Source organism: Pan paniscus, chromosome 12 (assembly GCF_029289425.2).
Source record: "Pan paniscus chromosome 12, NHGRI_mPanPan1-v2.0_pri, whole genome shotgun sequence".
Classification (NCBI taxonomy): domain Eukaryota; kingdom Metazoa; phylum Chordata; class Mammalia; order Primates; family Hominidae; genus Pan; species Pan paniscus.
In genome coordinates, this window is record NC_073261.2 from 86,716,399 (window position 1) to 86,744,268 (window position 27,870).

General features: G+C 39.6%; 1 protein-coding gene across 5 annotated transcripts in view; it reads left to right on the plus strand.

Moving 5' to 3' along the window:
- THUMPD2 (THUMP domain containing 2) overlaps positions 1 to 16,357 on the plus strand; it is a 42,589-nt gene extending 26,232 nt beyond the window's left edge. For 3 of the 5 annotated variants that reach the window (XM_003817627.5, XM_008970876.4, XM_055108033.2), the window contains 2 exons: positions 8,225 to 8,333; positions 15,603 to 16,357. In XM_003817627.5, the coding sequence (XP_003817675.2) occupies positions 8,225 to 8,333; positions 15,603 to 15,927 (434 nt within the window). In that variant the 3' untranslated portion in view covers positions 15,928 to 16,357. Of the gene's footprint in view, positions 1 to 1,511; positions 1,608 to 8,224; positions 8,334 to 15,602 lie in introns of those variants that run through there. The other 2 variants (XM_034953008.3, XM_055108032.1) reach the window with 2 other exon arrangements.
- The last annotated feature ends 11,513 nt before the right edge of the window (positions 16,358 to 27,870 follow it).

A 27,870-nucleotide genomic window follows, 5' to 3' on the forward strand; every position in this document is an offset into this window, starting at 1 on the left:
TGTTTTTAGGATAACTTTCTGGAAGCAAGAATAAAACATCTGTTTTAGGTTATTTCATCATCACAACCTCTTAGTATTAAGTTTCAGTCTAGGAGGAACTATATGTCTTGCTAATACAGGGGCCAATTTTAACTAATAATTAGCCCTTTATTGCACGTACTTCAGAGGTAAACATTCAGGCTAGATAAAAGCATTTATTTTCTTCATTAATTTGGTTTTTAAGAGCTCTAATTATAAATACAATTTAGAGTGTTGAGATCTGTGAATCCCTTGTTTAAGGGATCTCATGCCTTTTTACTATAGGAATTAAGAACATTACTGACTTTAAGAGTCACACCAAGTATAAATCCTAGCTCCACCATCGTTTTTTCACTGTATGGCCTTCAGCAGAAAAACTGGACCTCTCTTTATTTTCTCATCTGTAATATTGTAATATGAAGATTATAATAATACCACTCCATAAGGCTGTGATGAGGATTTATTACATAAACTCACAGAGTACAGTGTGTAACACATAGCATGAATTAGTAAGACATCTGTAAGCACTGGTATGTTGGTATACCTAGGAAGTTAGTAATAATCATTCCTATTATGACTTACATTTCTGCAAAATCACAATCTTCAGCCTCTGTGTGCATTAGTGACTTTATTTTTTCTACCTTTTTAATAAGCATTCACTTTGTTTTATGACCCTCAACTAATATAAAAAGAAATTATCTTAGCCAGGCGCAGTGGCTTTATGCCTGTAATCCCAGCACTTTGGAAGGCTGAGGCAGGCAGATCAGTTGAGCTCAAGAATTCGAGACCAGCCTGGCCAATATGGTGAAACCCTGTCTGTACTAAAAATACAAAAACAAAAAAAATTAGCCAGGCGTAGTGGCTGTAGTCCCACCTACTTGGGAGGGGAAGGCAGAAGAATCGCTTGAACCTAAGAGGTGAAGGTTGCAGTGACCCTAGATCGTGCCACAGCACTTCAGCCTAGGTGACATGGCGAGACTCTGTCTCAAAAAAAAAAAAGATCTTTTAACATGAATAAATCATATGTATTTATTCCTAAGTTTTAATCATTATGAAAATTTAGAATCAAATGAATATTATGTTACAAGTTTTCTTAGGAAATAGCAATTAGTTATTAGGCTTTTTAAAATCTGCAGATATATTTACATTCTCAGTATAAGATAGAAACTATAACATAAACAGATTTGAGCAAAAGAAACACATTTATGATTTAATTACAACGGCAAAATTATAGCTAAAAGGAAATATTTTCTTTCCTTCCAATTAGGTATTCTGTAGCTGGTCACACATCACTTAAGTGTAGGTTTATAACAAGATTATTGGCAACAGTTGTGCTTTGTTCTCAAGTGTTTCCACTCTTGTACTAAGATGGCATGCTTTTTTCAGGACACCCATAAGCACCACATAATAAGGTGTTTGCATTTTCTTTCATTCTGGTTTGTTTTCTCCTTGCTGCCTGTCCTGCCTCTGCTGGCTTGGCCTTGGTGTTCTAGCCAGGTGTCTTATGGCCCACGCCGTATTCTGCAAGATTCATGAAGCTGCCAGGCTGCCCATTTGGGAAATCAGAGGGAAATGTGGAAAGTGATGGGGTAGGTGTATATGAAATATGTGTAGAAAATAGGGGATAAGTTCAACATAGAGAGTAGTTCACATGTTCTTGCTGCTAAAGCTTTATCATTTATTATATGGTATAAGTCCTTTTTTATTGTTTGGTAACACTTCTGTTTTGTAACAAACTCTTTCAGAAGCAATAAGGTTTTAAAAATGCATTTTTAATGAAAAAGTAAGTATTGAGCTTCTATTTCTTAAGACAGCTGATGAACATATAACTTGAGTCAATATTTGTTGATATTTACAATCCTACTGTGAAGGCCATGGCGATATCACTGACCAAATGAAACAAGTCTGTTTATAGAGGGATCTAGCATTTATCTTAAAACTCAGTAGTTCTTAAACAAATTTTTTTGTTGTTTTTTGAGACAGTCTTGCCATGTTGCCCAGGCTGGACTGCAGTGGTGCAATCTTGGCTCACTGCAACCTCCACCTCCCAGGTTCAAGCAATTCTCCTGCCTCAGCCTCCCAAGTAGCTGGGATTACAGGCACACACCATCACCCCCAGCTAATTTTTATATTTTCAGTAAAGACAAGGTTTCGCCATGTTGCCCAGGCTGGTCACAAACTCCTGAGCTCAGGCAATCCACCCGCCTTGGCCTAACAAATTTATAAGAAAAAAACAACCCCATTAAAAAGTGAGCAAAAGACATGAGCAGATACTTCTCAAAAGAAGACATTCATACGGCCAACTAACATACAAAGAAAAGCTCAACATCACTGATCATTAGAGAAATGCGAATCAAAACCACAATGGGAAACCATCTCGTGCCAGTCAGAATGGCGATTATTAAAAAGTCCAGAAACAACAGATGGTGGTGAGGTTGTGGATAAAAGGGAATGCCTTTACACCACTGGTGGGAGTGTAAATGAGTTCAACTGTTGGGAAGACAGTGTGGTGATTCCTCAAAGATCCGGAGGCAGAAATACCATTTGACCCAGCAATTCCATTACAGTGCATATATCCAAAGGAATGTAAATCATTCTAGAATAAAGATACATGCACACATATGTTCACTTGAGCACTATTCATGATAGCAAAGACACGGAATCAACCCAAATGCCCATCAGTGATAGACTGGATAAAGAAAATATAGTACATATATACCGTAAAATACTGTGTAAACATAAAAAGGAACAAGATAATGTCCTTTGCAGGGACATGGATGGTGCTTGAAGCTGTTATCCTCAGCAAACTAACGCAGGAACAGAAAACCAAACACTGCATGTTTTCACTTATAAGTGGGAACTAAACGATGAGAACACATGGTTGGGGGACAGCACACACAGGGGTCTGTCAGGGGGAGGTGGGAGGGGAGAGAGAGCATTAGGAAGAATAGCTAATGGATGCTGGTCTTATTACCAAGGTGGTGGGTTGACCTGTAGCAAACCACCACGGCACACACATTATGTAGCAAACCCATACATCCTGCACATATACCCTAGAACTTAAAAGTTGAAGGAAAAAGCATAAAGACTTAGTAATTCTAAGAATGCTAGGCCCAAAGCCAACAATTTATCACATGCAACTGAAGAAAATGCATTTAAAATATCACTCTGTGAAGTATGACTTTCCTTTTAGATCAAATGGCTATTCTAAATTTATTTTGCTCATATTCAATTGTGAGTTTTGTTATGCACCTAAGCAAAATGAAGCTGGTACTGTTAATGTGCTGGCTTCATTAGCAGAAGACCTTGGCAGATAGTTAAATGTTGCCAGTTTTGTATCAATATCATCACATGATTTAGAAAGATAATCAGTTAAGTCAATTCCAGTAGTAGCTTTGTTTCTTTTTTACTCTAATTCTTCGAAATTTCATCGGGTTTTTTTCTGTCAAAGATGCAACTTCTTTGTGAATGCTACTGTGAATTCAGTTCGGCATTGCCAGTCTGTGTGCTTATGCATTACTTTGGTGGGCCACAACATCATGCTAAAAATTAATATTCTTATTAAAACCTATGGAGCAGAAATGCACTTGAAATTTAATGTTATACCCATATAATTCATAATTACCTCCAAACAGGCTGTAGTGTCCATTGAAACAGACACTTGTCAAAATAATTGAATTTTTTTTTTTTTTTAAGAGAGAGACTTGCTCTGTCACCCAGGCTAGAGTGTAGTGGTCTGATAATAGCTTACTGCAGCCTTGAACGAACTCCTGGGCTCAAGCAGACCTCCCATCTCAGCTTCCCAAGTAGCTAGGACTGTAGGAGGTACTCACCACCATGCCTGGCTAATTTTCTTTTTTAAAAAAATAGAGATGGGGTCTCACTGTGTTGCCCAGGTTGGTCTTAAGTGATCCTCCTAGCTCAGCCTCCCAGAGTGCTGGGATTACAGGTGTGAGCCACCCCATACCTGGCCACTTTTTTTGTTTTTTTTTTGAGACACTCACTCACTCTGTTGCCAGGCTGGAGTGCAGTGGCGCGATTTTGGCTCACTGCAACCTCCGCCTCGTGGGTTCAAGCAATTCTCCCGCTTCAGCCTCCTGAGTAGCTGGGACTACAGGCGCATGCTACCACTCCCAGCTAATTTTCGTATGGGGTTTCACCATGTTGGCCAGGATGGTCTCGATCTCTTGACCTCATGATCCACCTGCCTTGGCCTCCCAAAGTGCTGGGATTACAGGCGTGAACCACCGTACCCAGCCTTCTTTTTAAAATATACACAGAACAGATGAACTGCAAACTATTTGTGTTGAAGATGACTGAATGCAAAAAAATGCTTCTGCATAACAGTACACTTTCTTTGCTTGTCCATCAGTTGGGTTTTAAAGTGTAAGCCTTCAAAGAATTACTCTGTAAATCAGCCAAAGTGTCCTAGGGTGGTGCTATGAACTTTACCAAAAAAAAGTTGCCTGATTTTGATGGCATTTTATTCAGAATATACTGGAAATCTATAATCAAAGGATTCAACAAATGAAGTGCCAAAATACATTAGCTTTTGAATTTTTTGGTGAATTACAGTTGTTAAAGCTGGTAGCAGGAAGACATTGATCATCTTTCCCTAAAAACACAAAGAAATGAACAAATATTGAAAGCTCAACAATGCACAAGACTTAATTATGAAATTCTGTAAATATTCTATGGATATGGTATGGAAAGAATCTCCTGATGACTTTCCTTATTGTAATTGGATAAATTTGTAGTCTAGAATGGAATGGAATGAAATTGTGAAGGCCTTAATTTTGTATCATCTAAATTTGGTAAAACAATTAAAAGAATAATAGAGATAATTTGAGTTTTGTAAACATATTTGTCAAAGGCACTGTCAATGGAGGGACTGTGAACTGGAGGGCTGAAATATTTACCCTTTCCATATGAAAAAATAGAACTGAAAGTGTATTTCATTTACTAGAACTTGTTCAGATATTAGCACTGTAGGCAAATTATTTTTTCTCAAAAAAACAGTTTTATTAAACTTAAAATTTTCGTTTTGCACAGATATGTTTTCAGGGCCACCATAATAAACCAATTTATTGGATAATAAATATTTCAAATATTTCAAAGCATATAATTTTCATATAAAATAACGAGCATAGTTATTTCTAGCATTCTCTTCTCAGAAATGTTCATTTGGACTATAAACTGTATGGTGACCCAATCCAGATGCCAGACTACATTTTGCGTGTTTAAGACTAATGTTTATGGACTTCTTGATTAAGATGGCAGATCGAAATTTCATTGAAAGCTTTACGCCCTCTTGTACTTACTGAAATGAGAAAAAGAATAGTAATAATCAAAGAAAACAAATTCAGCAACCAAACAAGAGAAGGTCATAATCTAATGCAATAAACCTCAAAATATATTTTGGCCACGATAAAAAGAAAATGTTATAGAGCATTTGACAATAGAATAGTGGTTATTTACAAGATTCTGAGATGCTGTTTACAAAGTTACCAAAGCAAAGTGTAACCCAAAAATATTATGCCTAACCAAAACATCATCTTAAGGACAAACATTTTGAAATATGAAAAAGTTCCGACAACATTTCACACTAAGTCCTTTGGGGAAAAGTATTTAATCCAGGCATTAAGAGATTAATCGGCTGAGAAATGGAGAAAATCAAGGCAAAATGATTAGTGATAAGGATGAAATTAATTTAACTGTAGAACTAAGTTTAAACAATTATGGGAATTACTGTTAGGAGACAGAATATGAACATTATAAACCTGGACAATAGAATAAACAGAAAGAACAAGGAACAAAAATAGGAAGAAGGGTATGTTCAGTTTTATAAAGTGCTCAATGAACCTGGTCTTTAGTTTAAATATATGCATGAAAAGACATCTTGAAGGCCCATAAATCCCTTTGGAAGAAAGTATCTTGGGGCCATAGTCCTGAGTTTTAGGAAATGTTTACCCATTTTTCTCCTGGAAGTAGGAAAAATAGGGCAGTTTTTTTCTTCAAAACAACTGGTATTTTAAAACTAAATTTTTTTTTCATGTTCTTGAATCATCCTGCAGAGATGTAAAAAAGAGATGATTTTTACTTGTTTTGAGCTATGTTTCTATTTCAGAATCTTAGCTCATTAGTTACAAGCAAATTTTTTGTTCACAAGCAGTATTTAAAGCATCTAATAATTTAAAAGATTTTACCGTATGTTGAATCATATCGGTCAGGTGCTCATGGTTCTAGGAGTACCTGCGTATAAACCTACGGAGATGGGGACGACAATCTGTTTTACAAAGACCTTTCAGTTGATTCTAATACGCACTAAGTTGTAGTTTCCAGATGATACTGATGCTACTGCTATGGGGACCACACTTTGAGAACCACTGCTAGAGAAAAGGAGAGCAGGAGAGAGGCCCACCTGGAAGTAGTTGCCCTACCTCAACCTTGGATGCCCAAGAATGAGGGAGAAGGGGATACTACTGTGTTCTGCAAAGCTTTTTTGAAGGATGGCACACTGGTTTCCACCTGGCTGTCATCTCCCATTTACATCAGAGAGGGACATTATAAATAATGACCACAAAGCAGCTAACAGTTACTGAATGCTCACTTTGTGCCAGGCCCTGTTCTAAATGTCTTCCATATATTAACCTCTTTTATTGACTTCTGAGGTACATAATCTTATTCCATTTTACAGATGAAGAAACTGAAGCAGTAATTTCCCAAAGTCCCACAGTTAGTGAGCAGCAGAGCCAAATGCAAGCTGTCTGACTCCAGAGCTTATGCTCTCAACCACATCAAGAAAAGCTTTGATTATTTTATGCTCTATTGGAAGATGACGCTGCTTAGTTCTGGAGATTTTTTTTAAAAATTATTCTCTTCCATCTATATGAAGTTTATGTATTCAACTTCTAAAATTATTTAAAGCAGTTTAGCATATTATATAATATAGAGCAGCAAAGTTCCCAATAAAAATGGAGACCCAGAAGAAAAAAATCAGTGTTCCTAAACCTGGACATAATGGGCAGCTAACTCATATGTAGTACTGTGTGTGTAGTTAAGGCAAAAGAAAGACTTGGGATTAAATTCAAAAGTAAATTACTACATGCTTCCTCATAAATAAAACATTTGAGAACTATGGTTGCCTTCGTTGTCTATTATTGTCTTTAGTCATTTTGTAAATGGATGTGTACTATATCAACACCCTAAAACCATGAGGTTAAAACATAACTTGGAAAAAAGGAATTCCTGTCTCAGCTTAAAAGAATATTATCCTTTTTTCCCCGAATAATCTACTCTTCTATTAACCCCACATAAGGGTTAGAACTAGGAGAGATCTAGCAAGTAGTCATTAGACTTTCCGAGATTACAAAGCACTTTTTGTTGCTAACTTTCCTACCAACAGAAACTTTTGATATTTGGCGAAGGTTATTTAAATTTCATTACATTTCTGCAAAATTAGGTACTATTCAAAATGAAAATTGGGACATCTGTCTTATGAGTATTTAACTGAATTTAGGAGATGGATGAGAAGTAAAATAAGTAAAAAGTGGAAAGTACATCTAGAAGATGTGGATGTTAGGGTAGAGTGTACTGTGTTACCTTCTGATAATGTAACTTCTGAGAAGAAAACATTAAGATAATAAAGCAATTTAGAATTAATCAGACAATAATTTTTAGTGATAATCATTGTGTTGATTATTGATTATGTATCCTTTTCTCTAGTCTTAGAACTTAATAGATACTCTTAACCTTCCAAATTCTCTTTTAAAAATACAATGATAGCTATGGATCCTCTCCCTCAAAAACAAGTAGATCTAAACGTACAGTTTTAAAATGGGAAATGAAAGTTGTAGAATATAATTTTGTGGAAGATTTTTCTAGGCAACTTAGTGGAGCTAGCAGCTTTCTATACAAGCTATATATTTAGAGAATTGAGTTTTCTGGCTAATGTAAAATTCTGCTTAACTTACATTTTATTGTATCTGAAAAACCAATTTTCAACGAACAGAATACAATAACTATCATTTATCATTAGTGATTGTGAAAGCATTTTGGGATCTTGTAATTACTTTAAAACAATATTAGCAACCCTAAATGTTAATCTGTTATGCAAAAATAATCCTGTGTACTTCAATTTTCTCATTATTTAAGTTGTAAATATTTGACCCTACTGTAATAGGATTCTCTGATTTCTATATTTCAGAATTGCCATTGCCTTCAGAAAGTGTTGATATTATTATTTCTGACATTCCATTTGGGAAAAAGTTTAAGTTAGGAAAAGACGTCAAAAGCATTCTACAAGAAATGGAAAGGTAAGTTGTTGAATTTATTTTCATAATTTTTTTAGCTACTGGGCATTTAACCGAAATACATCATAGCTCTTCAGTTAAGGTCTGATTGCTTTTTAGCAATTTCCCAGAGTTTTTGTAGCTTAATTTTCTAAGGTTTTAAGTCAGAAGTTTATAATTGAAATAAATGTTATCCATATCATCTTACACTATAAATTTTATTCAGAAAAAAATTAATTTTCTATTATGTACTGAGATTTGAATGTATGAAATAGTGACCTATATTTCAGTCAGTGGTCTGAAGCAAAATTTTACATATTTGCTTCCATCCCTCACAAAAAAAAAAAAAAAAAAACCTGCCTTCTCTGTGTTAATCCCCCACACTTAACAGATGAGAATCTGGGGCACAGAAAGATTAACTTTCTTATGATCACTCAGCTACTGAACAACGGAACAGAATTCTGTTAAATAAGGAACCTTCCATAACATAGAATGGGCAACACCTTATTATTTATTGTTGTCTTTGTCCATTTTCTGTTGCTATGAAGGAATACTGGAGGCTAGAGAATTTGTAAAGAAAAGAGGTTTACTTGGCTCATGATTCTGCAGTCTGTAAAAGAAGCACAGTGCCAGCATCTGCTCAGTTTGTGATGAGGGCCCCAGGCTGCTTCTAGTCATGGCAGAAGGCAAGCCTGGTGTGCAGAGATCACATGGCAGGAGAGGAAGCAAGAGGGAGAAGGGGGAGGTGCCAGGCTCTTTTTAACAACCAGCTTTCCCTGGAACTAATAGAGTGAGAACTCAATTATCACCCCTCACAGGGAGGGCATTAATCTATTCATGAGATATCTACCCACATAATCCAAATACTTCCCATTAGGCCCCATCTCCAACACTGGGGATCAAATTTCAACATGAGGTATAGGGGGACAAACATCCAACCTATAGCAGCTGTGAAATGAAAATGTGAAAGTATTCATCTTATGGTTTCTAATGACATAAGGGAATATAATTCAGTGGAAGCATTCCTTTGAGAGATTGAAACAATGAGGCATGGATATGCATTTTTCTGATGGTTTAAATTGGTAAAGAAGAGAACCTAGAATGCATACAGTTATGAATGGACATGAATATAAGAGGTCAGTTGATACTAAATTGTCTAGCTGGGCATTTGATAACATACATTTCAAGAGCCTGCTATGTAAATAATGGGTCACCAATTTAAAATATGAGCCATGTGTTTTAGATGGAGAAAAATCAGGGTCAAGTCTAACATTCTATAAGGAAAATTAAATCTTGACACTTAGTCTAAGCTCAACTAAAAGTCATCTCACTGCATTTTGGGAGCTGAGTGTCCCATGCTTCTTTAGGGATTATCTTATTTCTAAGCAACTTTCCCTGCTACCCAGTTGCCTAACTCTTGAAATATTACCTGAGACCTCTCCTTCTGGACAGCACCTATAATTCAGACATTTCATGAGCACCTGTACTCCCTGCTGCCCAATATCACATTCACCTTGAGCAGATTTGGCAACCCTGACTTCATATAAAAATCATTTCAGGAGCTTTTAAAAAATACTGATCCCTGCTATCCATCCCTCCCCACGAAGGCGCTAACTTAATTTATCTGGTGGAGGACTCAAGCATCGGTAGTTCTTAAACACTCCCAAGGTGATGCTGTAGTGCAGCCAGAGTTAATGACTGCAGTCTTTGAACCTAACTAGATAATCTGCATCTATACCTTTAACCAGTTCATGGTGAGATACTAATGTGTGAGCAACGATTTACATTTAACCTAGAAGCTTCCAGAGAGATGGTGGTTTACTCTAACTGAAAATCTAATGCTGCATATTATAGCACCTCTACAAGTCAGTGGAGGGCAGTATTATGAGTAGACAGTTCTTTCAGCCTAGTAAATTATACCAGCCTGACTTTCTCTAGGTCAGGCTGGTATAGGATGGGTTTGGTTTTTATTCCAGGTGATTGACTGAAAATGAGACAGTAATAGATGTGACAGCCCTCACATTGTCACATTGTGATATTTAAATACTTAAGAATCAGGAAAATGCATATTCCTGACTTCCTGCAAAACTAAAGTGCCTCAGTGGGACCAGTTTAAAGTGTATGTATTTGGATATAAGGGACTTTTCCTTCTGTGACCAAGCTTCCTTGCCACCTGTCCCCAACCTTTATGTCTGACTTTTGTTTTTTTTTTTTTTATGGTTTGAAGTTTTATACAGGCAGTGTGGCATAATATAGTGGTGAAGTATAGGCTTTGGAGACAGACTACCTGAGTTCCAGTCTTGGCTCTATTACTTAATAGTTCTTCAGTCACAGGCATATTGCTTAACCACTTGCCTGTCTTTAATACCCACTTAATGGCATTGTTCTGAGTCAGTGGATTTAAAGCTCTTACAACAGTGCTGGCCACCTAGAACTTACTCAGTATCTGTTATCACTTACCTGATTTTTTAGTGTATACCACTTAAAATCCTTTTGGGAAGTATGTGAGGATATATTTAAATATATCGGAGTACACATAATTTTTATCCCAATGGTTTACTGATAGTTTAAGGCCCTAGATAGAAAATGGAAGGGATAGGAAATTGTGTTCATGAAAATACAACAAACCTGTTCATAACAGGCAGTGGAAATAGTACTGTATGTACTACAGAGCTGGACTCTTTGAGAAAGGACATGTAATCAGAATTAAAGATTGTCAGATAAATGATTACTCTGGTGGCATGAGCTATGCATTCTCAGCTCAATTATTTCCTCCTTTAATGTATTAAAGGATTATGGGTACAGAGCATTGTCAGGAATTCAGAGAAGTACATTTGAGTTTTCTCCTCAAATGTAACCGTGCAAATACATGAGCAAAATTAAAAATTCACCTTGCACCGCTTGAAGGAAGAAGGCATTGTGTGCCAAAGAGGCTTGAGATGGTTTCAGGAAGAAGCCAGATTTCAGTGAAATTTGGAAGTGAAGACAGAATTGAAAAGGAGACCACATCATGTTTATATGTACAGATGTTTATTAAGTATTTCTTGAGTGAGCAGGATGTGTGTTCATGGAACAATGAGTACACCAGACTGCCTGGAGCAAAGGATTTATAGTAGGTGGTTAAGACTTAATGTGTTCCATGGACAAATAATTTAGGATTATTTGTACCATCTACTCCTAGTTTTTCAGGTTCACATACGAAAGAGCGATCTCTTATGCTGTTTGATACAGACTTTCCCCAACTTATTGACCGCAGAGTTTTATCTTAAGAAATAGTAATATTGTATTCTTCTTATTATCATCACTGATACACTAGTGTTCAAAGGAATACAATTTGGTAAACATTGCTTTATAATTCTGAATAGCTTTCATAGCAAGAAATTATGTGTTTCTGGGCACAGTAGCTCATACCTGTAGTCTCAGCAACTCAAGATGCTGGGGTGGAAGGATCACTTGAGGCCAGGAATTCAAGACTAGCCTGGACAACATAGCAAGAACTCATCTCTAAATAAATTAAAAATTAAAAAATTAGCCAGGTGTGGTGGCATGCACCTTCAGTCCCACTACTTGGAAGGCTAAAGTAGGAGGATCGCTTGAGCCCAGGAGTTGGAGGCTGCAGTGGGCTGCGATCAAGCTACCTGGGTGACAGACTGAGACCCCATCTCTAAAAATAAAAGAAATTATGTGTATATGAACTAGGTGACACCAGTAGCTTGAGGTATGATCAAGCTGCCTGGGTGATGGAGTGACCCCATCTCTAAAAAAGAAAAGAAATTATGTGTGCATGATCATGGAAAGATGCCTAGAAGGACATTTATGGAAAATGTTAATCTCAGAGTAGCAGGATTTCAGGTGATTTTCACTTTTTCTCCATTATTTGAACAAAATTACAATAAATGGTGACTGTCCTGTTAGGCATCTTGTCATGGACATATGCACAAAAGGATACATGTTTTCTACTCTACATAAATAGGATTGTCCTTAATGTACTGTAGCATTGCTTTTTTTCTACTCAACAATGTCATGAATCTCCTTTCTGATCATCAGTTTTTACAATATACATTATAATTTTCAGTGGTTGCCACATTATACGTATGTACCATTATGCAACCAGTGCTTATGGATGAATATTTAGATAATCCCCAATTTTTTATTTTAAAAAAGAACTATTCTTTGAATGTCCTTGCATGGTTTTTCAAACTTAACTATATGGCCAAGCACCACAGTCACAGTATCACAGTTTCTTCATCTGCAAAATGACAGTGCTATAGAGCATACTTAGAAAGATAATTCTGAAGTTTAAATGATATATAATACAGAGCATATCCAACTCCCTGGCACATATTAAGTACTCAATAAATATTAGCTATATCACCATTATTATCACTGTTATTCTACTACTACTACTGTTACATCTTCTTAGGATAATTTCCTAGAAGTGAGATTGCTGGGTCAAAGGTTATATACATTTCATATTTTTGATACATTATTGATAAACTATTGCCCCAAAAAGTTATTTCAGTTTCTGTCTTCAACAGTACTCATTTTCCCATCCACTTCTTCCTTGCTCAGTAGAAGAGGTTTCCCTCTTCCTGCGAGGGTTTATCCTCTCAGTTCCTTCCTCCTCAAGGATCACACTCTGCCCACTTCTCATTTTTATCTTCTGCCTACTCATCTGCCGGTTCTTTCCAGGAGATTCATTTATCCCTTCCCCAGACACGTTTGGAAGTCTTTGCATCTCCCATGCACTTCCATGTACTTGGCCCCGGGGATTACAGCAGTGAATACGACAGGCAAGGTCTCTGACCATTCATTGTGAGAAGACAGATGGTTAATCAGTAAACAAACTGGTTAATGTCAGAGACTGGTACTGTGATGGACATAAAACAAAATGTTTTGCTTTAGAGTGAGAGAAAAGTAGTGGTTACCCTAGCTAGGTAGTCAGGAAAGGCCTCTCTGGGAAAGTGATATTTGACTGTGGGGCGTGAGTGATGAGAATGAGTGATAAACGCACGGTGAAAAGCAATTCCAAATGTCCTAAGGTGAGAAGCAGCTTGGTGAGTTTGAGCAGCTGAAGGAAGGTCAGTAAGCAAAGAAAGCAGGCAGTGACATCAAAAAGGTAGGTAAGGGTCAGATTGTGTAGGAGCCTTGGATGCCAGAGTAAGGGGGTTAGAATGTATTTGAAGTACAGTGCAAGCAACCGAGGAGTTAGCAAAGAATTTACATTTGTCTTCTGTATGGAAACGGAAGACAGAGTGGGAGGGGCGACAAGAATGGAAACAAGACCTGTCTACCAGATTGTTGCTGTGGTCCAGGCAAACTATGAATGAAGTAGACAAATATATGATACAATTTAGAGACAGAATTGTCTGGCTTTGCTGATGGATTAGACTAGGGAAAGCTACCTAAGCTTCTTAGATTTTTGCTGGGCATGAGGCAGATTACCCTTAACTCTTGGTCCTTTAGCTGCCACTCTGTTTCTTTTCCTGTACAGCTGAACTTCTTGAAATAAAAGTCTACACTTGACACCTCTGCTTCCTCACTTTCCAGCCCCACTCTACCCTGGCAGATGAGCATCTGCTCCTGCCTTCAGCTAGGATTGCTGTCCCTGGGTTCACTGATGATTTCTCATAGTCCTGATCACCTGTTAGTCCTATAGCATTTGTTATTTTACATATATATATAATTTATATGTATATAAATTATACATATTATAAATATATATTATATATAAATATATATATTTTTTACACATGTATGGGTGTAAAAAATAATTTTATTTTAAAGACAGGGTCTCTCTCTGTTGCCCAGACTAGAGTGCAGTGGTGCAATCTCAGCTCACTGCAACCTCTGCCCCCTGGGCTCAAGCAGTCCTCCAATCCCAGCCTCCCAAGTACCTGGGATTACAGGCACACGCCACCACACCTGGCTGATTTTTGTATTTTTTTGGTAGAGACATGTTTTGCCACGTTGCCCAGGCTGGTCTCAAACTCCTGTGCTCAAGCGATCCTCCCACCTCAGCCTCCCAAAATGTTGGGATTACAGGTGTGAGCCACCATGCCGGCCCTATAGCATTTGACACTGTTGAAACTGTTTCCTTCTTGAAACTGTACTTCTTTGGCTTCGTTGACATCACTGTTGTCCAGATTTTCTCTGAGGATGTCTACTTCATGGGTCTTCTCCTCCGTCACTTTTTAAATGTGAAATATCTGCTCCCTGTCCCATTTTCTCTTCTCAACCTGTACTGCCACCCCGGGTGATCCCATCCACCATTATGGCTTTAGCTACCATTTACTGTATCTTTACCTCAAGGCCTGGTCTTTTCCATTACTCCAGGCTGTGTATCCAGCTCTCTGGTGGAATCCGCACTTATGTGTTCCTTAGGTACATCAGCACGTTCCAAGCTGAACTCCTTACTCCCCTCCTCCCTCCACCTCCCACCCGCTGTGACTCACCCACCCACTGAGCTGCTTTCAGAGCTGCCTCCTCTCCACTTCCTCCCGTCTTTGCTGCTTTTTCTGCTTCCAGCACCCTCCCTTGCTGCAGCCGCTTGCCGTTGCTTTGCCTGGCTCATTCCTGCTTGTCTTTTAACGCATAGCACAGGTATCTTCCTCTGGGAAATTCTCTCCTCTGTCCCGTGCTCGGGTTTGGGACCCACCTCATGTTCCCAAGCCCCTCATGCTTGCCTTGATTATAGCATTTTCACATCCTTTACTCGCCTGTCTCTCCCAAAGAGATGTTCAGTGATCTCTTGGCAACTTACAGGGCTATGTCACGGGACACAGGCAAGTGTTTTCATCACTTTTTCCACATAAGTGCTACATAGACTTTGATAATTGAGTAAATGCATTCTCCTCAAGAAGCTGACATTTCAAGATCTGCCCTTCTTTTTCTGATTTTTCCTTCGCCATTTCTTTGTTCGTGTCCTAACTCTTTCCTGTTAACTTTCTTTTGCTGTCAGGCTACTGCTTTTAATACATGCAGTCTTTAGGATTCTGTCATTCGCCTTTTCCTTTATACAATCATTTATTGGACTGTGACTACAAATTACTTTGAGGCTTGCCTTTTAAGTAGAGTAAAAATAGATAATTAAAGCAGATTTGTACTAGGGATTTCATAATTACTATAATGAATATACATTATAGAAGATACTACCTAATTATCAAAAATCCTTGTATTTAAATGGATAAAATTAAATTTCAAATTAAAAACATGAACCATTTTAAATGAAGTGGGATTGTTTGTTGTCTAGAAAGGAGAAAGATAGCAATTACCATTTTTTTTTTGTCACAGAGTGCTTCATGTTGGCGGAACCATTGTATTGTTGCTTAGTGAAGATCACCACAGGCGCCTTACAGATTGTAAAGAGAGCAGCATCCCTTTCAATTCCAAGGACAGTCACACACATGAACCTGGAATTAAAAAGTGCTTGAATCCTGAAGAAAAAACCGGTGCATTCAAGACAGCGTCAACTTCATTCGAAGCCAGTAACCACAAATTCTTAGACAGAATGTCACCATTTGGCTCCTTGGTACCAGTGGAATGCTACAAAGTTAGCCTTGGAAAGACAGATGCGTTCATATGTAAATATAAGAAGTCGCACTCTTCTGGACTGTAGCAGGCTTGCTGCCATCAGCCGGGTTCAGGCCCTTGTAAGTTAGCTGTACAGCAGAAGTTTGCTGTCTCTAGGATTCATATAGCACCCACAGAGCTCCAAGTAACCAAATTCCCCCAAAGACAGGAGGTGTGGCTGATGGGTACACATGCTTGGTAAGAGTTTCTGCTTTATATTCTAAAGTACTTAATGTTTTTGACAAAAAAGTTACCGAATATTTTTTAGACTTAAGTTTTATCTTCTGTCAGAATGTGAAAAGTTCTGCCCAGTTTCTGAGCAAAAACTTCAATTTCAAAATAAAGGTTTTCAGGGGTTCACTTAAGTGTATCACAATCAACACCAGACGGGATATTTTAACTATCAGATTTTCGGAAATGTAAAAACCTTTATATGTAACTTCTTCTGATATTAAACTTGATTTTTGAGCCTGTAATTTTCTTCTCCATTGGAATGAAAATAATTTATATTTGCAATACATTTTATATGTTTATTATGTAAACCAACAGTGAGAATAATAACTGAATTAAGCCAGTATCCTTCAAAACATGATGGAAAATGAAATTTCCTTTTTTTCTAAAAGCATTCATACACTGTCACCTCGCCCTTATTTATATAGAAAGTCAGTTTGTTTCTTATGTTCACTATCTGAGAAAAAGAAACAGTAAGTTGAGGAGAATATATGCTCTGGTTTAATGTTTTTCAATAGTGTGATAAAATTGTTCAACTTATTGGCAGCTTTAGTGGTATTTGAACAACTTTGCTATGTTTGGGAAATTTTCCACCCTGTGAATCAGCTCCCCAAAGCAGAAGTCATAAAATCTGTTTTCCAGCCAGGGTGTGGAAACCTGGGCCCCTGGTATCAGGTGCACCCATGTGCAAGCTATGGCATTTGTGCCCAGTGGCAACACAAAGCGATCTTCACCAGAACATTCCTCTCCTGAGGTTTCAGCACTGCTCTTGGCTACGTAGCCACCGCTAAGCTTCTCTCTCTGGCCTTCCTAGGAAATTCTAAGAGCCACCTACTAATCTTGAATACATTTCATTTTTGCTAAAACTAAGTAAATGTGGTTGTGTTGTTAACAGCTGGGACTCTGATAATGGAGATTGATACTCTGAGGGTTTTCAAGCAAGAGGCCCCCAGTAATGTGAATTTGTTACTCGTTATCTGGCCTACTTGGGTTTAAGGCAGTGAGAATACAGCTAGTGTTATAGAAAGTGTATGGCATGTGATGGTGAAACAGTTCATAATGCCTGTGCTTACCTGATGCTCTGGGAAACACCAAAAACCTGAGGAATACGAGCACTATGAGGCGGGCTATCTGCTTTTGGTAGAACTTGACAACTCAAAGGAAAAGCAAGATTTCTGTAGACCTTATTCCTTGGGTTAAAGCAGGGGTCTCAGCCAGCGGCAATTTTTGGTCCTCGGAAGACATATGGCAGTGTCTGCAGACATTTTTGATTACTTGAAGGAGAAGAGAGATACTCCTGGCATATAGTGGATACAGCGGATAAAGGATGAGAGATTAGGTTAACAAGGTAATGGGTGGCAGGTAGAGGTGGTATATTAGATGAGATGGGGCCTTGAAGACTATTTTAAGGGCTTTAGCTTTTACTCAAAACCACTGAAAGAGTTTTGAATAGGTGATGTCACCTAACATATGTTTACAGGATACTGTAGCTGCTATATTGCAAATTGATTGTAGGAAGAGAAGGTTGAAACTAAAGAGATCAGCTGGGAGTTTTTTGCAATGATTCAGGCAAAAGAAAATGGTAGCTAGCCCCAGGGTGTTAACAGTCGTGTTGGTAGGAGGCACATGGATTCTGGATGTATTTCGAAAGTAGAACCAGAAGGATCTGCTGATGTGTTAGATGTGAGGTATGATAAATGGAGAGGAGACAGGAATGACTGAAGACTTTTAGCCAAGAACTTGGAACAGTAGAGTTTTCATCAACTAAGAGAGGAAAGGCTGCAGAGGGTGCAGGTTTGGTGAGAAATATCAGAAATTCTGTTTTGGACTTGCTAGTCTAGACAGTCTAATTTAGACTAGTCTAGACAGTCTAAACTAGCAGATCTTGTTTAGACTTGCTTGCTAGACAGTTTTAGACTTGCTAATTTTGAAATATGCATTAAACAAAGTGGAGATGTTGATTAGGCAATTGAATATGTGAGTCTGCAGTTTAAGAAAAAGGTCTGCTCTGGAGATACATTATGGGAATTTTCAGTATTTAGGTGGCATGAAACTGGATGGGATCACCAAAGGATTGGGAATAGGAGAAAAAGACCAGGGCTGAGCCCTGAATTCCTCCCATACTGAGAGGTTGGCAGGAGAAGAGGAAACTCCAAAGAAAACTGAGATGGAACAACCAGTGAAATAGAAAACCTAGTGTGGTTGCCTGGAAGACATGAATAAAGGGCATAGAGGAGGAGTATTTAACCCTATAAATGCTGCTAACTGACCAAGTAAGATAACTGGAAATTGACCATTGGCTTTAGCAGTGAGGGAGTCATTCATGACCTTGACCATAGGGCTTTTGGTGGAATGGAAGGGGAGCAAAACCAGACTGCAGTGAGCTTAAGAGAAAATAGGAAAAGAGCTGGAGATAGTGAGCATAGACAGTTCTTACAACTAGTTTTGCAGAACAGGTGAGCAAAGAAATAGGAGTAGTAGATTGGTAAAGAATGTGAAAGCAAGAGAAAGATTTGTTGGGAGAAGTAGCAGCTTTTTTTTTATGTTAAAGAGAATTCCAGGAAAGACAAAAAGATGATGAAATAGGAAAAAAGGGCTAAGTGCTAGAGCGATGTCCTTGAATAAGGGGATAAAATGCAGTCCACAATTGGAGGAATTAGCTTTAGACAGGAGCATGATAATTTGTTCACGATTACGGGTAGGAAGACAGCATACAGACATTTCAGCTATAGTATGATAAATATGCTCCTAAAAATTTTTTCATTCTCAAATTTATGCACTAAAAATAACAGAATTTATGAAAAAGAAACATAAATTCTGGTTGGGGCAAACCATTGCAAACATCCAATTTTGCAACCTGAACACTAACAGAAACACCAATCTTAGTAAAAATATTGGCACAGTTAAGACATTATATTCCTAATAAATATGTAAGTAAATAAGGACTTCACCTTTCCAAGAAAAGGGCAATGTCACCTTGATAGACTAGGCATAAAGAAGGGTAAGGAGATGCTGAGTTACACAACAGGCACTGTCTGCCTGGCCAAGGCAGAACCTGCGGCCAAGATGAACCAGAAAAAGCCTGTGATGATGGACGTCGTATAAAGAGCCTTATTCCGCACCTTGTTCGTTCAACTCATTCCATTGGCATCCTTCTCGTTCAGCTGCTCCTATCTGGTGACACAAAGCATTAATATGCTAAAGAGAAAAAATCATGTATGAACCAACCCAATTTCCACATGAGAGTGACGTCATCTCCTTACTTAGCAATATTCGATTTAATGCCCATTACAGAAATACGTGTTGTAAGAGAACAGATTATAAGTGGGAGCAGATGCTGGAAGGTGGGCGGATGTGGTGGTGGTAGACTGTGGAAATTCTCTTTCAACTACTTCAACTTTCTCAGTGAAAAACCATCCGGTAACTTACCCAGTGTCTGAGTCTATAGCTGGAATAGCTACCCTCAGCCATTGCAGAATACCCCTAATGGCTTTCTGATCCATGGAGTAAGGGTACAGATTTTTGGAAGGGCTGATGTCACACTCCTTAGGTTCCCCTTCTTACCGAAATAAACAAAGGCAATACCATATATTTGTAGGAGCTGCAGATGTTAGTGCCAACACTAAGAAAGGCACAGATGTTGATGGAACTCTCTGGCATCTGAAGGCAGCCTACATGAGCTTTGGATTTGCTGCTCTGACTCATTTACTATTAATTGAGGCCTGGGCTAAGAGATGGCTCTCTAGTTGCACCAGCCCTACTGTAAGCAGCTCCCTAATGCCCTTAGAGACCCAGGAGATTTGATGGTGCTCAGAGCAACTGGGGCAGACCTGGAGGGTGTGTGAAGCCTGCAGCAAATCCCAGTAGAGGAAGCACAGCTGCAGCATCTTAGCTTTTGGAGCAAAGCCAAGCTCTCTTATGCAAGTTAATTATTCTCCTTTTGGAAATAACTCTTGACTTGCTATTGGGGCTTGCTTCTGAGGGCTTGACTATGGGACACTACGTGACCATGTGACCTAAGCTGCCCATCTTGAAGTAATGACACACCAAGCCAAAAGTCGCATGGACCCAACCCAGCAGCACATCCTCATCAGATGGGAGCGGTATATATCAGCATTGAGTTCCACATGGCTGACGGCACTCATGAGCTGCAGGGGCAGTCAGTGCTCTTTCCTCTCAGTGTGCTTCCTGCCACACTCACCCCTCCCTCATAGCCATGGTCTCATGAGGAATCTCCAGTGAGCAGTTCACCAAGGAGAAAAGAAGTCAAATATGGCTTACAGATGACTCTGCAAGTTTTGCTGGCACCTGTGGGAATTTAATTGCAGCCCCACTCAGGGTGAAAGACAGTGAGGAAAGAAAGTGGGGAAAGTTCTCTTCCCAGGGAGCAGAACTTGGAGTGGTCCACATTATACACTTTTCCTGGAAGGAGAGATGGCCTGAGAGGCAGATCCTCACCATGTCATCCTCATGAGTATCAGTTTAGATGGATGGTCAGGAACATGAAATAAGGTCTCGGGAAGAGGAATGTGGGTGGACATCTTATACTAGACCCCAATATAGGTGAATATTTGTGTCCTATTGGAATGGTCTCAAGAGGCCATACTGTGTAGGAGGTTCTAAATATGTAGTTGGAAGATTGCCTGCCCAGTGCCCTACCCTTTCCCCAGCCATCCTGGTGCTTGCTCAGTGGCCCCATAGACAATGGTTGCAGAGACAGACAGAAACAATGCACTGGCCCAACAAGGACTTCTCGCCAAGATGTGGCCACTGCCACTGCTGACTAATTTCCAGCAGCAGTGACCAACCCTGAGACTTAATATAACACTACTGCTGTGGCTTGAGTTTGTCCTCCTGGAAGCTCACATTGAAATTTGATTCCCAACATGATGGTTTGGGGAAGTTGGACCTAGTAGGGGTATTTGGGTCATGTCGGTAGATATCCCTCATGAATGGATCAATGCCCTCTTGAGGGAGCTAGTTCATTCTCACTCCCAGGACTAAATTAGTTACCAGTGATTGGCTGTTGTAAAAGAAGTTCTGCTTCCTAGACATTCTCTTGCTCTCTTTGTACCTACCCACTCACTTTTCTGCTTCTCTGCCATATTTTGAGCCAGCACATGGCCCTCACCAGAAACTGACCAGATGTGGCACTATGCTTTTGAACTTCTCAGCCCGCAGAATCATGGGCTCAATAAACTTTTCTTTATCAACAACCCAGTCTCAAGTATTCTATTATAGCAACACTAAATGGACTAAAACAACTACAAACAGGAGGGGAATTATATTGAAGACCCTCCCCCTTGTGAAGAGGGCAATAATTTGTCCTCACTGGAATAACTATTTACTCTGTATTTGGATTCTTTATGCCAACAACACCTTCCATGAACTTAACAAATTGCCTTATTAACTATCATTCATTTCCATGTAACAGTGCTTCTCACTAAAGAGCTTATTTTATAGGGATGGCAGTGAGACAAGAGACTGAGGCTCATGGGATTTCTTGTCTCACCATAAGGCCTTACGGCATGATGGAATGGCTTACTGAACACCCAGTTATTGTGCCAGCAGGAAGATAACTCCTTGAGAAGATGAGATGTCTCCATACAGGATACTCTGTGTGCTATGAACCAACAGCCAATAGATGGTGCTATTTCTCCCATAGTCAGAATAAAGAGCCCAAGAGCTGAAAGTGAGAATGGTACCTGTTACTATATCACTCCTAATTACCCTATTAAAATGTTTGCATCTTATCACTAGAGTGTCTGGGCTCCCTGGCTTAGAGGTCTCAATGCCTCTTGTTCCAGATGGGAACCTTCAGTGCTGTCTCCTATTGCATAAAAAGTCAAGACATATTCCATACCATCCATTGGTCTCTCCATCTCATGGAAAGATCAGTTACATTAGAACGAACGACCGCACCACCACCACCAATACTGCCACCAGCCTGTGGGTCTCCTTTCTTACAGGGCAACCATGAGAAAGGAGCTTTCACTAGGGGAATGCATAAGCTTCTTGGTGCCAGACAGTCTGGATTTGGTCTGTCAGCTCTTTACAGGAATTGTCTGGAAAGCCAGCTGCCCTGCACATGGGAAACTTGAAGGACCTAGTGATCTTGGGGACACATGATATGTTACAGTCTCCCTGCCAGGGAGAGGCAAGGGGAAAACCACCAGTTGTATGGGAATCTGAGCTTGAATGTAGTCAGCCCCTTTTTCTGAGAAAAGAGGTGCCCCCAAATTCCCAGCCCACAAATGACCCAGGGTCATTCGTGGAAACCCTCCTCCTTTCAAAATCATTCCCGAGAGAGGATTTCTTCTGTCAGCAAACACAACAAGAAACCATTGAATTAAGAGGTAAAACTGCCACCCAATTATTTTGGGTTCTTGATTCCACTGGACAGAAACACATAAACAGGTTGAACTATGTGGGCTGGAGTGTTTGTTCCTAGTAATCAGAGAGAGGTATGTCTAGAACCCAGTGTTAACCTAGGTTCTTACCAAGACCCGAGATGAGACGAAGGTTTTTTTGGAGATAATTTATCTTGGGAGCTGGGGACTGGAAGGAGGAAAAGAGAAATAGGGAAAAAGGTAATCCAAGGATGCACTGTTGAGCTGATCACCACTGTGAGAAGCTGGGGTCTGATCCTGTAGGGCCCCTCTGAAGAGCTGTATAGGATGCAACTCAGAATTGTCTGCTTAAGGAGCAAAAGAGGAGAATATCCACCAGCTCCTGTCTCCCATTGGTCAAGAGTAGGATGACTTTCAACTCCCTCCCAATTTAAGACTTCCATCGCATAGTTTAAACTCTAACTTACAGAATGTCAGATGGAACTAGAGGAGGAATGGAAGCCACCCAGAAATCATGTTCTTGACATGGATGTGTTACCCTTGTCAGAAGGCGAGAGGATGAGCAGGTTTTTGTGTCAAGTATAATTGCATATTTTACATGCGAATATTGGTTGTTTGGAGGAAGTTTAAATATCAAATTAAGGACAGATATTGATGTTGGGCATCCAAAGGGTACATCAAAGTGGTGAATTATCGTATTTTCCAATGTTTGAGTCCCACCTCTCCAAGGCAGAAACCAGAACACCAGCTTTTCCGACGTATATTATAGGTAGAATGGGGGCCAGACACTGACATATGATAATTGGATTCAGATGTGAGCTATGCGGAGGAACCAGGCACCATGGAATCCACTTTCTGGGGGAAAGGCAGCAGAAGCATCTGGCCTCAGGGGCTAGCTGGGTTCAGTATCCATGGTGCAAGCTATGGTGTGGATCCCCGGCAGGGGTGGCAGTGAATCTTTGAAACTACCATCTTGGTGTATGGTTTGGATGGTGTTCCTGGTTGTGAAGGCCCCTAGATTAATTTTCTGGCCCTATTGAGCATTCTAATTTTTTTTAAATGAATTCCTTTTCTGCCGAACAACCTAGAGTTATTCTGTTGATTGCAGCTGGAGGCGCTGTGCCACACACCAAGGTTACTGAAGCACTCTCCTGCCCTGCAGGCTCTGCACATCTCATTCTCAGTGGAGTCCCTCCAAATGTTTTGCATTTTTTCTGTTACCATATTTTCTAGTTGTCTATTTTATCAGTATTTGGCACCCCTCTCCAAAATCATTTTTAATGTTTTGGCCTCCCAAAGATTTTGAATAATACAGTCTTTGTCATCATCTGCCTAAGCCTTACATACATCTTTAGGAGAAAAGAAAAAATGTTAGGGGTGGACTCTGTGACCAAAATGCAACAAACGATGGGTTAAAAAAAAATTCATTTCTTGACTTGAAGTGAGTGACAGTGATGTAGATCGTAAGAGGTAGCAGTACTAATGATCTCGGTGTACTTTGCAGAATTAAATCATGATTTTAGTTTCTGCTAAAATATCTTTAATATTAAATGCATACAACTATAAAGTTTTTGAAATACAACTATAAAGTTTTTGAAAATTTATGAAAATTTGAGGATGTCAAATAAATGGAGTACTATGTTATAGCATTTTTTCCTCCTCCAGAATAGGGTACAGGGTGTGGCCCAGATAAGAACAATTAATATTTTTTGAACTAAATTGAACTAGCTCCTGGTAGGAGAGAATAAATAAATGCCTGTAGATCTGAGAACAGTGAATCAAAGGGACACTCGGAAACCATTCAAGAAGCAGACAGCTGTCCAGGGAGACACCGACTTCCTATGTAACCTAGAAAGCTAAGTCTCAGAGAAATGCAAATCAAAACCACAATGAGATACCATCTCACGCCAGTTAGAATGGCAATCATTAAAAAGTCAGGAAACAGATTCTGGAGAGGATGTGGAGAAATAGGAATGCTTTTACACTGTTGGTGGGAGTGTAAATTGGTTCATCCACTGTGGAAGTCAGTGTGGCAATTCCTGGAGGATCTAGAACTAGAATTACCATTTGACCCAGCAATCCCATTACTGGGTATATACCCAAAGGATTATAAATCATGCTACTATAAAGACACATGCACACATATGTTTATTGTGGCACTATTCACAATAGCAAAGACTTGGAACCAACCCAAATGTCCATCAATGATAGACTGGATTAAGAAAATGTGGCACATATACACCATGGAATACTATGCTGCCATAAAAAAGGATGAGTTCATGTCCTTTGCAGGGACATGGATGAAGCTGGAAACCATCATTCTCAGTAAACTGTCACAAGGACAGAAAACCAAACACCTCATGTTCTCACTCAGAGATGAGAAATGAACAGTTAGATCACTTGGACACAGGGTGGGGAACATCACACACCAGGGCCTGTCGAGGGGTGGGGGGCTGGGGGAGGGATAGCATTAGGAGAATTACCTAATGCAAATGATGAGTTGATGGGTGCAGCAAACCAACATGGCACATGTATACCTATGTAACGAACCTGCACATTGTGCACATGTACCCTAGAACTTAAAGTATAATTAAAAAATAAAAAAGCTAAGTCTCAGGGATTCAAAATAAACTGAGGTTTGAGAAGAAATGCTCACTTAGATATTAAGTAAATGTGTCTGTTCAGAGAGCTATGCAAGAAAGCCCTTGGACTAAAATTAGGTGAGATGCAAAGTCTTAGAGAAATCTTGCTAATTAAGAAATCCAGGTGAGTTTTTTTAGTGCATGTTCATATTTTGCCATAGTGTTTGTAGCCTTTTCAAATCTTGTTATTTATTCATTTGTTCATTTGCTTCTTTATTTACTTAGCTACCAGGCAGTTAGTGAGTACTTGCTCCATGTCAGGTTCTGGGAATGCTCCTTGGTAAACTGGCCCTGCCTGAATGGCTGCTATGACAGCTCTCTGAAAGGGATGTGAGCAGGAGCGAGAGGATACCAGCCAGAAGTCCGGGCTTCTGAGATAGAGGAATATCCTTGACCTTTGGAAATGGAGGGATGAAACCACTCTCTGGAAAACCTCGGCAGAGAGAAAAATGAGCTGAGTCGAGGAAAACATTTGAGAGAAAAGTTATGGATTGTTGGAAATTTAAAGAAACAACTCAAAACGTGCATGAAGAGCTCAGCTTTTTATCTTAAATTCCATGAATTATGTTCAAGAGAGTCAGGAGATATGAAGTGTAATTTTGCCATCTGAATGCCACAATCATTTAATATTGTCAGTTTTCATTAAGTTTCTTCAGTGAGAAACTGCCTGCTCGAGATGAAACAAATGACAGCAATTACTCTAGGGCCCTTCTTTACCCACCCCCAACCCTTACACATTATTTCTACCATTTTTTGGTCACCCTGCTAGCTGCCTTTTTGTGACTCTTGCCCTTGGTATCCTACGCTATGTGAGATTGACTTCACCTTGGAAGAGTGGGCACATTAACCATATATTTTGCCAGAGAGACCTAAACGCCCAGTACTGGCCTCTGGGTATTAACATGGAAACCAAGGACAATTCATTCACTGGGCCGAAGGTTTTTTGCCTGTTTTTCTGTAAGCCAGATTTTATCACTCTTATGTTTGAAATCCTCCAGTGACTTTCCATCTTACTCAGAATGAAACCCGAAGTCTTGGGTTTTATTGGAAAGGTGTTCAAAGGGTGCTGGATAGCCTGGTTTCCCTCTTCATCTCAACACTCTCACTTTCATTCTACCTTTTGCTGACCCTGCCACATGCAAAGCTTGTTCCCATCCCAGGCCTCTGTACCTGCTATCTACTCTTCCTGGACATTCCTCAAGACACCTGCATTGCTCAGGCTCTCTGTGCAAATGTTTTCTTATCAGAGAGGCCAATGCCAGCTTCCCTAAACTGGCCATCCCCTCACCTTTAGCACTCTATTCTCCTAACCACCTCATTTTTCGTTCATAGCACATATCACCACCACCTACTGCACAAGCCCTGTTTTATTACTGTTTGTCTCTCTGAGACAGACACAAAGGAAAAAAGAACAAATTATCTTTCCCTGAAGGAAGATTTTTTACTTTTTTCCTTTGTCACCTTACAATGGCAGCTTTTTGAAGGCAGCAGCTTTGATTTATTCACTATGTATTCCCTGCACTTAAATCAGTCTCTGGCACATACTAGGTGCTCTATAGAGATGTGACAAATGAAAGAACACGTGAATGAGCAAGTGAACACAACTGGTCATTCATTTGACCACGTGTCTTTGTTCCACAGTATTGAGATGTCCCTATTTTCGCCGAGGCCCTAGAACCATTTTGCCACGGTGGACCTGCTCCTAAAGTGACACAAAGAGTTTGAGTCTACAATCGTATGTTAGGCCTGAGAACAACAAAAGAAAAGTAACCTTGAGAAACAGAGGCTGTGAGGCAGCAAGTCAGCTTCACAGACCAGGGATCACTGTCTCAGTGATGCGTCATTCATTTATTCCCTCATTCCTTCAGCACACATTTACTGGCATTTCCTCCACACCCACTGACATCCCAAACAAGTTACTTTTCATGGTCATCTGCCAACCAAGTGAACAGAGCCAGAAAGGTTCAGAATGCTGAACCAAGTTTCACCCGCATTGACCAAATCCATGCATTCCATTGTCAAAAGGAAACAAGAACAAATTGTCTTTCCCTGAAGGAAGATTTTTTTCTTCCTTTATGATATTGGAATGTATGGAATCATGCAACACAGAACCAGCTCCTCAATCGTTACTAGGTAAAAGCTTGACATTTTCTGACACCTTTCTTGATTATGTAGGCGTATCGCAGACCCACAGGCTAATTGCTTTAAAGAATAATGAAATTGTACTGAATTTCCTCTTAACTCATTGTATTCTTACTCATCTGGCTCCTCAAAGGAACTGGTTTTGTGGGGGTGTTTGGGATAGGGTTCTGAGGGCCACTCACCCGTCCCACCCCGCATGGCTGTACATGGCTATCCCTCTAGCTCACCCTCGGTCTTTCCTCATCTTCATTTCACTTCTCTTGAAAACCATTCCCCTACTCCTGTGAACACTCTTTAAACTGTTACTTTATTTGGAGAATTCTTTGTCTAAGAACTGGTTCATCCCTTGAGTCAATACTGTATTAATCACATGCGTCATCTCCCCCAGATTACCTTTCACAGTTGGTTTAATTTCAATTCCCAAGTCCAGTTTATTTGAGAAACATGTTGGCATGATAGCGATTTACCATCGTCACCACAGAGGCCTGTAAAGTAGAGGCTGCTCGACATGTTTGCAGGAATATAGATACTTGGACATGCTGACCTCAAAATCTACCTCGCTTTTTTGCTGGGGAGGTGAACCTTCTGCCAGCGACTGGCTGAGAGATCTTGGGTTAATGCTCT